The 16,742-nt window shown below is 41.6% G+C and overlaps 2 protein-coding genes across 2 annotated transcripts; both read right to left on the reverse strand.

Annotated features, from left to right (window-relative positions):
- Positions 1–1,027: 1,027 nt before the first annotated feature.
- LOC115671126 (EPIDERMAL PATTERNING FACTOR-like protein 6) lies at positions 1,028–2,848 on the reverse strand. Its single transcript, XM_056321000.1, has 3 exons — positions 2,105–2,848; positions 1,879–1,922; positions 1,028–1,748 (listed from the first exon to the last, which is right to left on the reverse strand). Exons 1-3 carry the CDS (start codon positions 2,217–2,219, stop codon positions 1,527–1,529), a joined length of 381 nt encoding a protein of 126 aa, XP_056176975.1. The 5' UTR covers positions 2,220–2,848; the 3' UTR covers positions 1,028–1,526.
- Positions 2,849–5,591: 2,743 nt separating this feature from the next.
- LOC115671247 (IQ domain-containing protein IQM1-like) lies at positions 5,592–9,795 on the reverse strand. Its single transcript, XM_030592756.2, has 9 exons — positions 9,180–9,795; positions 8,187–8,692; positions 7,972–8,089; positions 7,804–7,869; positions 7,608–7,696; positions 7,389–7,476; positions 6,918–7,148; positions 6,688–6,789; positions 5,592–6,461 (listed from the first exon to the last, which is right to left on the reverse strand). The coding sequence occupies exons 2-9, from the start codon at positions 8,672–8,674 to the stop codon at positions 5,997–5,999; spliced, it is 1,647 nt and encodes a 548-aa protein (XP_030448616.2). The 5' UTR covers positions 8,675–8,692; positions 9,180–9,795; the 3' UTR covers positions 5,592–5,996.
- Between the last annotated feature and the right edge of the window lie 6,947 nt (positions 9,796–16,742).

Genomic DNA, 16,742 nt, shown 5'->3' on the forward strand with positions numbered 1-16,742 from the left:
AATTGTTGGTGAGATTGAAAAAAATTTCAAACTCATCAATTCTCTACGAAATAATCACGCTCTTAGTATTAAATTTTTCTTTTCGCCCCGTGATTGTCACTTTGATTAGAACTTGATACACAATTTGAGAATGACTCAAATCCTCCAAAGCAAAAAAAAAAAAAGAAATTGTGGGGCCTGTCCCAGCTTTTTATTTCTATTATTTTAAAGTTTTCAACTTCAAAAATGTGTTCTCCCTCAAAAGTATCACCAAAGGTGGGTCCAACAAACGGGTCACCTGAACTTGATACCGAGGTCCAAATGGTTGGATCGGACCTTGTTGGAGCCGAAGATTTAACCTCAAAATCTATGTCCAAACCTGCCAAAATATCGAAAAAATTTATCAGGATAACCGAAACCCACCTAGCATAGTGAACCCGTGATCCGCCACAGGATCCGAAAACCCAACCCGAATGGGCCAGAACCTTCTTTATTTTTTGGTTTGGGTTGGTTTGGATCCGAGGGTTTTGGGCTAAATGTACAGAGGATTGTTATCGAGGTCTCGGGTATGGGGTCAAAACCCGAATCAGAGACCCACGAAAACTAAAAATCTTATTTAAATGGGCAGGCTAGGCTAGGCTAGGCGAGCCCATATAATCGCTAGACTCATGATCAGATCAACCCCCAAAACTTGCATCATCGAGGGATATTACCATCGCCAACATTAAGCTTATCGACTTGTGAATATTTCCGTCCATCACCTTCTCGGACTTATGCAAATGAACCTAAAATCAATCGACCTCTTGCTTGGACAAGGTTTGTTTGTCACGATTACCACGAAATTAGCCTAAGAAAGACCGAACTATCCTAGCAAATTATGTGCAACCGCTCAATTATCACGCGATGGCACCCGAATACAAAAGACTCTAAAATCTCAATAGGGATGCATGATTGGTGACATAAATTCAATACATCCATGATCGACATAAATTCGATAGTCCATCAGCTTCTCACTAATCGACATTCAGATAACACAAACTCTAGGGCATGGTAACTCGAAAATAGAAATGCATTCGCCTCTTATGCATCCGGGTAAACTAAAAACCTCGACAGGGAAAAGCCCCTACAAGATACAGCTCAAAAATGGCCATAATTATCGCTTAGTACTAACCTAAAAGGACTCGGAAGAGACAGATTGAGGTCAAGGGAGAAAAGGCAAAAGTGCTGAGAACTATCCATCCTCTTTCCACTACACACGAGCCAAAACAGTGGCTTTGAAAAGCCTAAACCCCCTTAAAAAACTCCTCATAGACTGGGAAGCAAAACGAGAGAACTGGAGTCTGGAGCTGGGCCAATCCGTCTATTATACACGATTCGGTACCAAAAATGATGATGAAAGACGAGGGCTAGTTCTTCTTCCTTCCTTTCTTGCCAGAGTCCTGTTGGAACTGTGAAGGGGCCAATCCGTGTTGTCTGCTTGTGCTTGAGACTAGAGCGTCGACGTGACACTGGTGAAGCAGGGAGAAGTAGAGAGTGCGAGAGAGCATTCATGGGTCGAAGAAGGAAGAGCCGCACTTGCACTTCCAACCCTCGGGCTCGTAGTTAGCGTACTGGACGCTCGCTCGGTCGGTGGTCGCGGGGATTTGGATGGCCTCGCATGGCTCGCAGCCTCTGCACTTGTGCTCGCAGTTGGGCGGCCTCGACCCGAGCCTGCTCAGTCCCCTGCACTTCTCGTCCCCGATCTCTCCCACCTTCTCCACGCTCGCTCCCTTCAAAATCACAATCGCAAGAGGGAGACAGAGACACCGGCAAAGAAGATTATCACAGACCATGTTGAGAATGTTTGCAGAATGGATCAACCAAACCCAATTTAAGATGTGATTTGCCCGAGAAAAATACCTGCTTGATGTTCAGCGTGGCCCGGGAAAGATGTGGTCTTGCCTCTGTTTTGATCAAGAATGGACATCAAGAAAATACTGTGGTTAAGAAGATGGTGTTCTTGATAATTTAAAGCAAACGATAAAGGGACGCTAGAGGAAGAACGGACATCAGGGCATCGTTCTTGGAAAAGTGCGTGATGATCTGATAGACAACTTAAATGAACCAACGCTCGGGATACACTGACCTTGCTTGTGAGCAGCGACGAATAACGAGGAGGGCGTGCTTGTCATGGACACCACACCCACTATCTGCAGAGCGGCTACGAGTAAACAGTACCGAATCATTACTGGCTTCGTCATCCTATTCAACCCCCTCAAATTTCTCAAATGATGCTGACGATGAAGGCCAGATGGGGGATGATGGCCTTCAAGAACCAAGCGTGACAGAGAGATGAATTGGGTGGGATGTGAGTGATCGGCAGGGACAAGAGGCCATGCAATGATGACGCCTTTTTAAAATGAATGGACGGCGATGGGCGAAGAAGGACACAGTGTATTCTCCTTTTCTCCTCTCTCTTTCATTCAGGGTTCTCTCTCTCTCTCCTTCTCAGCTGTATTTGTGGGAGGCTGGAGAGTGATATTGCTTCTTGCACAAGTGATTCTACCTTTTCTCCTGTCAATCTGAAACGGGATTTCTCCTTTTTCTTTCTCTCTTCTTGATAATCGATTCCGTCCGCTCTGTCTTCCAGGTTTACAGATCAACACAGAGATGACAGAAAACACACCAAAGTGTACATACACCACACCTACGATCTCCTACTCTGCAAGCAATCTTATCTTACCGCACACCATCCCCTCCTTCCTAACACGCGACAGAATCAGGACAGCACCAAACTCTGTATGCACATACAAAAATCAACTCCAAATTTTTTCTCCCCTGGCCCAAGGAAAAAGAAAATACAAGACAAAAAAAGAGGGGGGAAAATCCAGCTTTGGTGGATCTCGGACTTCATGCTGGAGAAAACAAACTGAACAATCGACTGCATTAAATGAACCTGTCAAGAGGTCAGTGAAAGTTCTACTAGGGGGGGTGGCCTCTCGGCCTAGTCCCTTCACAGTTCACATCCTGTGCTCTTGCAAGAGATGAGCAATAATATGACATTTAATATTTTTCTTTTCTATAATCGAGAAGAAGTAATTATCTCGATGTGAACTTTGTTAAAATATGCCCCCGTCTTCTGTTATATAATCGGAAGAAAACTTTGCTATTTCTAATATATGCATGGCCACTATGATATACAAAAAAACATGTAATAAGAGACGAGTTGGCTCTCGGAGTCCCTACTCCTTTCACTCCAATTTAAATGATTGAGCCCTGTTGCGGAGCTTGCATAAACACTCGATAAGCTTCGGGACGGTACCCAACTCAATACCATGCATACTCAGGCGATTTGTCGTGGCGACGTGAATCCGTGTGCTTGTGCTGTAATCTTGCTTCCGATACATGCCCCGCGCCGAGTTAATCACATCCAAGGCAAAGCTTGGCATTGCTCTAGAGCCCACGCAATCGAGGGAGTCGCCAGTTAATCATAATCTTTCGATAGCTCCTTTTTCTCTACGAAAATCACCAAAGTAGGATTCTTCTTTATATGCCCTTTAGGTCACCAATGACAAATGTGTTGAAGATGGTAAGTTTATCACGAGGGATGAAGTCACGTGGGCGAAATGGCAACAGTCAATTTGCTGTTCTGATGGCATGTTCGAGTCAGTGAGTTAATTAAGATGACTGACTCGGCATCGTTAAGACTCTCTATTGTTTTTTTTTTCTGGTTCTTGGCTTAGGTCATTTGACTCGTTGGGCTGGTCTCCCCGGGTGGGAAACAAGGACACAAGTTGATTATGGGTAGTCAAAAGGTCTTTGACCACATTAATTACATCTCATTGTACTAAATGTCTCTCGAGTCTTTGTCGAGACTTGCAAAAGAACAAAGTGTTAAAAAACCTTTTTGTTATCGCACCACAGAGTATGATCTACTTGGAAATTCTATATGTATTTTCTATATTTATGGAGGATTATTCGAAATCAGAATCAATCGTTTCGAATTCATACAAATAACTGTGCCTTGTGAGTTATATAACGTTTCTCTATCGTTACGACTCGTCGCACAGCGGTGATTCTTGTTGTCAATGAAGAAAAATGTTGAAAGGGTCAAATATGGTAACGCGTCATTTAATGTAACCATTATGTTATTATTCATGATCAAAACACTTTAATTAAGTCATAAATAATTTAAAAAGTAAACAGATAAAAAAAATAATTGTTGGGGCCAAAAATGCAATAACTAATCCATTCGTAATATTTTTAAAAACAAAGCAAAAAATTCGAACTGGCCAGAACCTGCCTGATCCAAATCGATTTACCAAGGCCGGAGCCATAAAATGTCTTGAGATCCGACCTGCTCGGTCAGTGCGCACCCCTAATTAGCACCAAAGACAGTACCCTACGAGTTATGATCCGATTCTTCGAACTCCATGAAATCGTTGCATATGCTAGAACATCATCATAGTCCCTATATCTTGCTAATTGGTCTTGGGAGTGAGGATTATGGTCTACAGTTCTGCAAAACCTTCCACTCTGATAATTCAGAAAACTTGGGCAACTTAAGACTTCAAACGTCCGCGCGCGATGTCATCATCGGTTGATCATCAATCTGCTCTGTTGGGGTTGGGCCAAAGCTGAAAACCAAAAGCTGATAGGCACACAGCATAAAGCGACGAATTCAGTCAAACATGGCACAGCAGCCGAAGTCCCCTTGAAGTCCGAGAAACACTTCATCAAAACTATGTAATTTCACCCAACCGAGAAAAGAAAGAATTCATCAGGAAAAAAAATAGTTAAATTAGACCCAGTCCTGCTGCTTACTGCCACGTCAAATTTTGATTTTTTCTCGATAATTTCCTGTCGCGTTCAAGTTTATACTTTGGTGTCGAAGAGCAGAGCAGCACGAAGCATGCTAACTCCATCATGCATTAACTTGAATTCTCTAACGAGAAACAATTAGAAGGCTTCCCTCTGCTGAAGAGACCAGAGTTATCACCGCAGAAGTGGCGATCAAGGAATGTCTTTTGGTCCTGAAAACAAGCCAACAACGTGATTTGATTTCGCCTAATGAGCGCGCATACGTACGAACCGAGGAAGCTGTCCCCGAGGTGGGTTTCTCGCATCTGGCCCTCTCGTCGTCGTTCAGGCTTGAGAGACAAAGGGAGGTTGTCTTTAAACTCTGTACGTTTGACTGGGACTGATATGATGCTTCACTACGTGGTATTGAGTTCCAAAGTTCTGGAGACTCCAGACTCTGTCAAGACCGTCCAAAGAGTTACATTTTCTTATCAACTGAGTACCTTTTCTCTTCTGCATAATTGTAATATCCGGGTCTATTGTCGGATTTCAAATTGCTGCTCTCCATTTTCGGGTAAAGAAGCTCAAAAAATAGTTCTTTGGCTATGTTGGTTGATATCAGATCCTTGCATCTTGAAGTTACAAGATCGATATGTTCATGCATTTACATAAAGTCCTCAACAATTTTCGTGTCTAGGTGCTATAACAATTTTAGAAGTTTCATCATGCATTGGAGAGGTTGCAAGCAGATTACTAGAGGGCAATTCTGTCATGTTCGCCTTCTTCTAAGCTGTTACTCAATAGTCATTTGGTCTATTAATAAATAGTCAATCTGGGAAATAGATGGATCCCTTTATTATAACTGGAACATCAGTCAATGAACTTGCAAACAGATTTCGAGCTTCTTCATCAACTTAACTTTTACAGCCCTCATCTTGAAAAGTAGAAAAGATAGGGTGGCACGGATTAGGTATCCAAAAAAGAACGTGGAAACAGAGCCACGATCGGGTAATAACAACTTGAATGAACAAAGCAATTGACTTAGATACATGAAAAAATGGGGTTAGTCCCTGAACTCTCTTTCCCTACTATAGGTTCTTCCCTTTTATTTTTCCCTAGAAATTAGAATCTTGAGCTGAGAGCAACAGAACTACAAGTGCCTCAGCCATCAAAAGTTATTGGACTATGGTCCAGCCCAATGCCACAACAATCGAAGCCCGTCCCCTCGTTGAACGAACTCAGTTAGCTGAAGCAATGATGGTCCTCGGGCTCGGGAGGCCCATACCAGAAAGCCGCGGGGACAACCTGACCCTTGGGCTGGGACGCGGGGAAGGGATCGGACCGTAACTCCCGAAGGCCCCGGGGGCAACTCTCGGAGAGAGGTTAACCTGCTCCAGTGCCCGCGACTGGAGCTCCGTGGGGTAGTCCCTCACGCAGCCGATGCGGGGGCCGGTCCCTGTCGACCACTTGCACGACATGCGCTTGGCAAGGTCAAACACCGGCTGTTCCGTCTTGGCACGGGCATTCGTGACATTTTCTTGCGGAAGTCCAGGTTTGACGGTCGGCTCCTCTGGCTTGGCAACCAAGTCAACGGCTCCCGGGGCATCCGATTGGGCGGTTTCCACGGCGGCCTCGCTTGTTCCGTGTTTTGAGTCCTCACTGGAGTTTATGAATGAAGGATTGTCATCGTCCACCGCACACCTCTGAGAAAAAGAATACATATATTATGTCAGTGATCAGCTGATATACAAAAGTTGGTCAATGAGAACAATTTTGCGACATTCATTTTTGTTCATTTTTTAAGAATACAAAAACTTTCCCGTCAATTTTATACGCACATAGCCAATTATAACAACAGCTAGGAGGTCATCTTCTCTACCTAACCGTAGCAACTTGTTCACTAGAATACTTATATTTACAAATTTATACCTTGACATTGCTGAGGTCTACATGATGCTCCTCCAAGAAGCTGATGAATTCCCTGAAGTTCTCTTCTGTTGGGTGGTAGTGCCCACTGTATGGCCAAATAGCCTAAAGACATACACAAAATATACATTTAAGTGAGAAAAGAAGCCGGCTGTCTACTAGAGAATATCGATTAAGAGCAGACAAGATGCAGACAAATAATTCGTTTTGAAATGCAAGGAAATGTGCCGTACCTCTAGAATCCCGTTATGGGCGACCAATCTTCCGGCTGCGGTGATGGCGGCACCGGCAAGAAAACTGGAGTGCTGAAACATGCCTTTCTTCTTTTGACCCACATACAAGGCCCTCGACGTGCTAAGTACAAATATCCACTTTGAACCTTCCACGGTGTCCACAAGATCGCTGTTTTTCTTATACATGAGTTTCCCATTTTCGACTATCACCTCATAGGCTTCTCTTTCGTTCTGCAGAAAAAACAAAGAGTTAATGACAGTTCGAAGCAGATGCATTATGAGACATTTGATTTTGCACTGCGATATATAACAAGACACTCTCTCTCACATGTCCGCTGAACATGTCGCTACAATTAAGGATGTCCATAGTTTCTTTACCTTCAGTTTGTCTGAAGCATGTTCAGATACGATATTGATAAAAAATAATTTGCCAAGACATTCACTATAAGTCGAAAAAAGACGGAGACTTACAGGTCCGAGATACTTGATGCATTGCTTATGCAGAACACTTCTTGGGCACTTTTCGAGATTTATATCTTTGCCTTGTCCAACATCCAACCTGCATTTAACACGGTCCTCATTATTAAGAAATCTTTTGACATCTGATGAACGTTTGTCTACAATATTATGATAGGCTAAAACATGAACGTAACAAACACAGCAAAAGATTTCCACGCATGAACTACTAACCAGTAGAAGAAAGGCTGTGTGCTCTCGCTTCTGAACCACACATCATAGTAGAGATGCAAATTGTGGCCATAACGATGCCGTGGGTCAATCTGTTCAAACAAGATACTATCAGCAGGATTCTATATTCTTAAATCTCCTTTACTTGGAAAGAAAAGTGGCCGTGCTATTGCATGCCTCAGGAGGATAAGGGACTTACAGCTTCAAGCCAGTGCTGTAATGCTAGCTTTTGAGCATTCTCGTCTTTTGACAAACCTTTTCCTACCTGAAAGATAATTATCAGCATCCTAATGATATTGTTAATTGTAAAATAAGTTGAAAGCAGGAAAAAAAACAGAGCTCTTTCAAAAGATCGTCTTTTATGTACCTTGGCGACTCTAGTTCTTGCCCTCGCCCACCGAGAACCAACAGTTTCAGGCTTATTATCATCCTTGTAGAATGATACGGAACTATGCTTCAGGGCTGCAAAGTCTATTGCCTTCCACCTGAAACATTTGCAGTTTGGAACCAATTAGCCATTTAATAAAAGGGCACATCAGAAACAACTCTCGATCAATTCAAATTGATTCAAGAAAGACTCACCAGAGCTCCTCGACGACGACCGCGCAATCTGCCAAGTTTCTTCTTGTTCTGTAACTCTTGTACACTTTCTGCACCTTAACGGCCGCGGCATCGAGCTCGCTTTTAGGTCTCGGCGAGAAAAATATCACAGGTTGAGGGAGGGACAATCCTCTGGCCGGTTTACAGGTCGGACCATCTATGACTTTTAAGTTATCCGAAGCCTGGCTAGCTTCTTTACCATGTAAGAAATTCTCAAAAGAGAGGGTTCGTTCGAGAACCACGTTGTCGGGCTTGCAGCTTTTGAGTTTAATGGAATTCTTAGAATTGGTCTTGCCGGAGGCAACTGAATTGGTCATGACCTGTAGATTTGTTCTCTTCAAGCTATTTGTCCTCAAGGCAATCGCTTCTGGCTGCCTGGGAGATAAACTGATGTTGTGGACCAATTTGACACACCAATGAGCAACAATTTCGTGCCAAGCAGATATGAGCAAGGAGAGCGATAAACCCATACAAATTTCAGCGTTGACCTGCTCAAACACGATAGAATCCAAATAATCAGATGACAAAATTCCTGAAATGAACGTATTATTATCGATGTAAAATCTCCATGGGCATACTAAAATAGGACGTAAAGCTGCTTTTATGAACTTTATCCACAATTTTGATCTGAAATTTCTGATCCGTTGTCAACGAAGTTCATAAAAGAATGCAATCTGAGATATTTGCTCGGCAAGAACACACACAACATATTGAAGAAAATGAAAAAGGAAGGGCAAAGCAAGCAAAATCAATTCATTTGACCGCCATTAAAGTGCAAAAAACACAACCCAAGTCCAAGTTTTGACAGGCAATCACCCCAAAAAAAGAAGAACACAATATTATCAGAGACATCAGAGAGCAAGAACATGTTTCTCTGCACAATCATACCCAGCTCCGACATGGAAAAAACTCGAATGCCCTGCTTTTTGCTGAAAAAACAAACTCGAATGACGAAAGGTCGGAACTTTATCATACCTCTTAGTCCAGAATCAAGAACTGAACCCAGAAATTCTCTTTTCTTTTAGTTTCTTTTCCCTCGCGAACAAGCTGTTCCTCTGAGAGCCGAAAGATCAATTTCTTCACAAGATATGCCTGACGCAGACCCCAGCTCCCCCTTTTATACTCGCACGCCCCAGAGGGAAGAAGAGGAGGGAGGGTCTACGAGACCTTCAAATGCGCACAGTGATCAAGACCCTTTGAACGGGACGGGGGGTGCTCGAGTTGATTTCAACGTGGGGGGCTTTGAAAAGCACGAGCTGTGCGAGGAATTCAAAGGTGGGAATGGAAAGTCGGTGAGAATTTCGAAGGCGTCTATGCTACAACCCTTTGGAGACGAAAGGAGATGACAGAAATTTGGTGAGGGGGGGCTGCTGTTCTTGCCGTGAAGCGAGATGATGCAGAACAGGAGAGGCTCGAGGACGCTTATATGGAAATGGGTTTTAGAGAGAGAAGGGCAGTCAAAGAAAGTAGAGAGAGAGAGAGAGAGAGAGTCTGCGGGGAGATCAGAAGAGGTTTCCATGAAAGAACACGGTTGATCTGCTGCGACCGTAAAATCTCCGCTCTGGGATTTTTCTGGTCACATCTTTTTCCAAGTTTTATTAATGGTCAACTTGGCAAATTGTTCTTAAACTACGACAATAAAATAAAGGAAAATAGAGAGTCGACGCTCCCCCCTCTCGCACTCCTAATTTCTCTCCTTATCTTCCAGAGAGAGAGAGAAATACTTCCTAGATGTTTTACATTTAGATAATTCCATATAATCTCGAGATCCGAATGAGAATCAAGATTAAACCTTCTAATGACTTGTTTAAGTCTGGAATTCACGCTCATGTAGCTGCGGGGAAGTTGTGCGAAAAGTGTACATCTTAGGTTTAGTTTGGAATTCATGTTTTATGATAATCATGTAGCTGCGGTGAAGGTGTGCGAAGAGTGTACATCTTAGGAGTTGCATGAAGTCTGGAACAAAATCGTGAAGACTTAGTCTCAAAGCGACGGATAATATCTTGCGAGTGGGGCCGGGTTGTTACATCAGGAGTATGAAGTACTCGCTTACTATGCTTTGCATGTACATGGTTCGGCGCTCTAATTCGGACGTCCCACCAAGTTGCGTTCTAACTTCGCCGAGTTCGCTCGTTCGATTCGGATGAATGATTAGCCGAAAAATTCTGGCACGTAGTCGATTTTTCCTGTGGATCGTGCGTTGTGTGGACGTCCGAATGCTTCTGTTCTTGATTCTGTTACTGTTTGCCACCAAAAGAATAGTTAGTAGGATGTCATTGTTGTGGCCCGGCCGGTGCCCTGTGTGGATTGCACCTAGTGCGTTCATGTTCCCATCGCTTTTATGAACTTTAACTCGGTCGTCTCTGTTCTTTTCTCATGGAAAAAAAAAAAGTTGGGAGGGCCACAAGGCGAAGTGTAGCAGCAGCATGCACGATTCCGTCCAACTTCCGCGTCGAGTGGGCGTGGAGCACGAGGATGTTATGGCCCGACTGTGGTCTGGAGTGTGGATCGTACTGGAGCGACCAATGGATGGACTTAGGTTAGAACGGATTCGAAGGTCGATTCTAATATATTGTCCAAACCACCCGCATTGTAAATTTTGCATAGGAATTTCTGGCCAAGCCAAGCTTTTTCGTATAAGACCTTTGTCCAAATTCGCCCATTTTATCTCTCGGGCTTCGGCTGGTCGAGCAAGGCGCTCATGTATTGATCACCTCTAGTCTAGACTATAATATTCCTCTATCGAGGTATCACTGAGTCTGGTAACTCACTAATAAAGAGGACGTGTTTTATTTTCTCCATGATAACGAGTTCGAAATGACTCGTGTCTTTAGCATTTTCTACTACATATAGAACTTCCGGCCCCTCGATTGGGTTGTTGTGACGGGCCCATTGACCTCTTCACCCTCGGAGGTACGAGTTTCGAGTAAACAAAATAGTTATAGGTCAAATCACGTATTCTGTAACAGGTTATGGGACTCTTATACTTGCGCTGAAGAAGGATCGATGAGATGGTGACCTCCCCGCACTCTTTTCTAATGTCAACTTGTTTAAATGGCCCTCCCACATCAACACTGTTTTAAACAAGCATAATTTAGCAAAAGGGTCTTATCAACAAGTGTTTCTGGAGCATGAGTTAAGGCAGATAATAGCGAAAACGACATTTCCCTTGACACTTCGAAAATGGAAGAGTTGTACATTATATTAAAGTCTCTTAGTCCGAATAATAAATATCAAAATTTTGAGGCACATTTAATGAACAGATTGTCGAGACAATTTTTTTGAAATTTTCTCGCCAAAAAACAAGAATTGAGGGGAAAGAAGAGAAGATCAGCATCACATCGAAGTCGATGCACCGACTCTTCAGGTTGATAATAAATGCTTTTGCTGTGGGCAGTTGGGACTTGGGCAGGGGGTGGACTAGCTGCTGTGGCACGATTCAAGTCGGCTGCCACTGTTCATGCACCTTTTTAAATGGATATGTTCAAGTGCTTGGGCAATTTCTGTACTCGATGTCGCATATATTAAAGGATTATTTGAATACAAACTCTCGGATTTTAGTGATTTTGAGAGATTATTTGTTTCGTGGATAATAAATGATTTGAAAAAATTTTCTTTAAAAAGGATCACTTATTTCGTTTGAAATAATAAAATAACAAATATTTTTATTATTGACAGAATAAGTGTTTAATTATTTTCGCAGATAATGAAAATATTTTTCGTTTATTCATTTTTTACGAGCGATACAAATAATCATTTTTAAAAATATATTTTTAAAATTATTCATTTTTCGCATATATTAAAGCAACTAGACACCCTCTTCTAATGTCGACTTGTTTAAATGGCCCTCCCACATCAATACTGTTTTAACAAGCATATAATTTAGCAAAAGGTTCTTCTTGATAAGTGTCCCTGGAGGATGAGTTAAGGCAGATAAAAGCGAAAAATGACACTTCCCCTGACACTTCGAAAATGGAAGAGTTATACATTATATTAAAGTCTCTTACTTCGAATAATAGATATCGAAAATTTAAGGCACATTTAATGAACAGATTGTCAAGACAATTTCTTTGAAATTTTCTCGCCAAAAAACAAGAATTGAGAGAAAAGAAGAGAAAATCAGTATCACATCGAAGTCAATGCATCTACTTCTTCAAGTTGATAATAAATGCCTTTGCTGTGGGCAGTTGGGACTTGGGCAGGGGGTGACTAGTTGCTGTGGCACGATTCAAGTTGGCTGCCACTGTACATGCACCTTTTTAAATGGATATGTTCAAGAGCATGGGTAATTTCTGTACTCCATGTGGCATATATAAAAGGATTATCTCAATACAAACTCTCGGATTTTAGTGATTCTGAAAGTGCCTTTATTTCGCGGATAATGAATGATTTGGAAAATTTTTCTTTAAAAATAATCACTTGTTTCGTTTGAAATAATAAAATGACAAACATTTACATTATAGACAACAATTTGCGTTTAATTATTTTCACGGATGATGAAAATATTTTTCGTTTATTCATTTTTTTGCAAGTGATACAAACAATCATTTTTTTAAAAAAATATTTTTTGAATTATTCTTTTTTCGTGAAATAATTTTTTAATTACAGGTTCATTGAGTCTTTAAAGTTATTTAAGAGATTGGTCAATCACGCTCGCAAGGTCGGGGGGAAATGGGTCTGCATGGAAAGATACTTGGCATTTGGCTTTAGGCCACATAGCTATGATGTAGATCAAAAACATTGATTTGGACATGTCCCTCTTGTTTTAGTCATTAACGTGCAGACATAACCGATTTAATCGAATTATGTTAATAGTCCAATTCGATACACAGAATCATTTGCATTTTGATACCGCAGGACAATAACACTTTGTTCAAAAACGCGGCACATTCGTAACCGGGATTTTTTTTTAGTAATTGTGATGGCTAATTAAAACCAGAAGTAAAGCGAAATGTAGCTTAATTAGATCATAAATCAGGAAATAAGAAAAGTATCTTCTTTATGATTATTTAACTTTCATTATGTCAATCAGTATTATTTGCATGATTCACATGATGTAGAATAAAAATCACACACGATCAAGTCAATTGCTTGAAGTGGTAATAAAGTTTCCTAGCGAAGAGAATACTAAACAAGTCAAGTTCCCTTTACAATTTTATATTTTTTCAACGATTACAATCGCACTTTTATAAATCACGAGCGACCTTCACAAACTGTCTTCAGATCATAATGTTAAAAAGAGTCTTTCTTTAATGTTACTTTTTTTAAATATTGCCTCGTTATAATCCACGCGTTGAACCCAACACAATATCTTATTATTGGATAATATTTGCATGTGCAATTGCATTTGCTCGAGGACGTGGACGCGATCTTATCATCCCGCTAGATTCGGATCGAAGAGGAGGACAAGCAATGCCCAATTTGCATGTGAAGAAGACAAGACGATCGAATCAAAGTGGAAGAAGTCCCTTCGCTTGCATGGGTTTTGCTCTTTTATCTGTGCATGGGCTCGCTTCTTATGTTATATTTTGCTCGCGATAAGCGTACGGATTCGCTTAAATAAAAGAGATCCCCGGTGGCTTCCGTGAACAACACACATCGTTAAAGTCGACGGCGGGCCACCGGTTGCCATGAAATCGCATGATGCAGGCGTCGGGCGGTCGGAGTGGGCATAGATTTGCCGTCTCCTACCGTGCATCCGCTTGCAATCTCCATGTCGAGATCGCGACACGTGTCCACCTAATTCTAATCATCGCCGCACTTGATCTGAAATCCTACCAAACCCTAATTAGCTCCTACATGTCCGCTTCTTCGTTTTTTTAGGTTCGCTCTCTCCTCGTCCATCCACAGCCACCTCTCAACTCGGCTTTTGTGCTTGCCCCCATTCTCGCCAACGTCATATTGTTGTGTGTCTAGGATGTGCCGCCGCTCGCCGTCATTTCTGTAAACATGATATGCATGGACGAACTTGAAACATTAGGCTTTCGTACACACGGTGATTTGACATGTTGTACTAAAGGTTTATTTCATGAAAAATTGAATGATTTTGGAGATATTTTCTTAAAAATGGTCTTTTGCATCACTCATAAAAATGAATAAACAGAAAAATATTTTTATCGTCCACGAAAATATTTAGATATAAATTATTATCGATAATTAAAATATATTTTTATTAGTCAATTATTTCGAGCTATACAAATAATAATTTTAAAAATATATATGTATCTTTTAGATAATTTATTTTTCGCAAAACCAATTTATCCTAATCCACAAATCTTCGCGAACGCATGCTTGGGCGACACGGGAGGCGTCTCGTACTGTGGGGCCCACCACCGGTACTAAGGAAAGAGATTGCAGCTTAATGGCCACTTGGCAAGTGCCGGGTGCATTGACTTTTCTACCGCGACGCGCGCACGGCGCGCGTGTCTGGTCCGCCGCCGTACGATCCCGCGGCGGGTCAAAACCACGGGATGTTCCCCGGTCAAGAGTCGCGACTTTGTCCCACGTTTTCCCATGATCGCGTTGACCTTGGCATTCAAATTGGCATTTCCTTTATACGCACGAACAAATATCCCAAGACGAACGGTTTGATTTTTTATCTCCTTCTAAGCTCTCTCAGCTCGTTTTATCATTCTTTTGTAAAATCGCACCTCATCATGGACGCACGGCACATGTATCACAACTGTGTGTAAATCAACTTCGATCTAAAGTTAATTAAACATCGCATGTCTTGCCATCCAAAACCCTAAATTATTAAAAGAGGGGCGGAGTCCTGGCTCGAGCACTGGTGTGCTCCTCTTTCTCAGGGAAAACTCGATAGGTTGGCAAAGGCTAGTGAAGCGATCGAGGCATTCGATGCGTGCACCGAACATGTTTCGATGAAAGAACCCTAGAAATCCAAGATATGTGTTAAGTGAAAAAGCGTACTATCGGAAACTCAAGTTTCTAGCCATCAATTTTAGAAGTTTAATTTGCTAGATGATGTTGTACTTAGATTTAAACATGTTTCTACTTTTCTTTCTTGCATCAATCTCATAGGTGTATGCACGATCGTGAGAGATACAGAGAATCAAAAGAAATATACTAATTATCTCTAACAGTATTAAAATGCGGCATTAATTTGACGGTCACTTGTATTGAGATATCCCACATTGCTAGATCATGAGGATTATATGCTCTTTATATACACGCGACCTCCTTTCGCTTATTGAGTTTTCGGGGGCAGACATTATTATGGCGGCTTGGAAAAAAGGCGGCGCGCGCCAATTGCAGACGCGTTATTCTATCTAGACTATCTAAACAAGGCAGTTGAATCTTGTCGAAGAAAGTGGAAGCAAAGAACCGGGGAACACGCAAAGAGTCTTTCGATCAAACGTTTGGACTAACCCTCATTGGCGACCATTCATAAACAAACGAAGCAGTCATACACGTTTTTGTCTGCCCCTTGACCTTTCTTGCATGTAAATACGCATCACGTTGCTTGGAAAAAACAATAATAATTAGTTCAACGTAGTTCCATGTGCTTGCTACTGTTACTAGAAAAGCTGATGGGGATTCTGCAAAAATGTGCGCGTTGTTTTCGTCTCTTCGAAGAAGGACGAGGGGAAAAACCGAAGTCGTTGCCCCTCCTTCATGGAAGTAGGGTTTGTAGACTTTACGGATGAGCGAGAAAGACGACCAAGACTATATAATTTAATTAATCAAAGTCTATGGTTTTTGCAGAAAAATGAGAAATAATATAATGATTTTTTTTTGTAGCCTGCGTTCAATTTGTTATTTTTTCCACAGCTGTCGTGGTGGTTGACTGGGGGCCAATGCTGACACATACGTCTTATCTGAGTGCGATTTTGCGTATTGTCGGCATTAAAGAGCTGCCAAAAATAACTTATCATACGTCTCATTCGCTGTAGCTGTCGATCCATGCCGTGCATTGGCAGTTGAGCTTTCGTGATTTTCCTGATCATTAATTTGAACGATCACAGACAATTCTTGTTTTGTTTGTCCTTTTTTGGTTAAGTAAAGGTGATGGGAATTGATTTTCTCCTTTCGATGATTCTGATAAGCGGGGAAATATCAATCCACTCAATGTTAGTTTATCGGATGAGATGATGACCGGATGCAATTTCGCCTCGATGATCGCTCATCATAGGTATATCACGCTCGCGTTCGCTTCGATTTCTTTCGAGCGCTATGGTAAGATGAGTTTTCGACATCTTTGGTGTGTTTACTATATTGAACTAAAACTCTCCTTTGCGATATATACTCCAATTAGAATAGTCAAATGGGCGAGTCAGGTCGGATTTGGGACAGGTAAAAAATGGTCCAACCCAGATTGATATATTTTCATATAATGTAAATATAGTAATTTATACCCAACTCAACTCATAGAGACTACATATCCGATTCGATCCATATTATTAAAACACTTTCATATTGGGAAAATTCATACCCAAAAGCTATTGAAAATCAATAAACAACAATATTTTGCTTGAACTAGATTTCATATGGACTACGTGTGAATTCAGGAACAAGATCATC

Source organism: Syzygium oleosum, unplaced genomic scaffold (genome assembly GCF_021117445.2).
Source record: "Syzygium oleosum isolate NSW1041296 unplaced genomic scaffold, Sole_v2.1 Sole_v2.21, whole genome shotgun sequence".
In the NCBI taxonomy this organism is placed as follows: Eukaryota; Viridiplantae; Streptophyta; class Magnoliopsida; order Myrtales; family Myrtaceae; genus Syzygium; species Syzygium oleosum.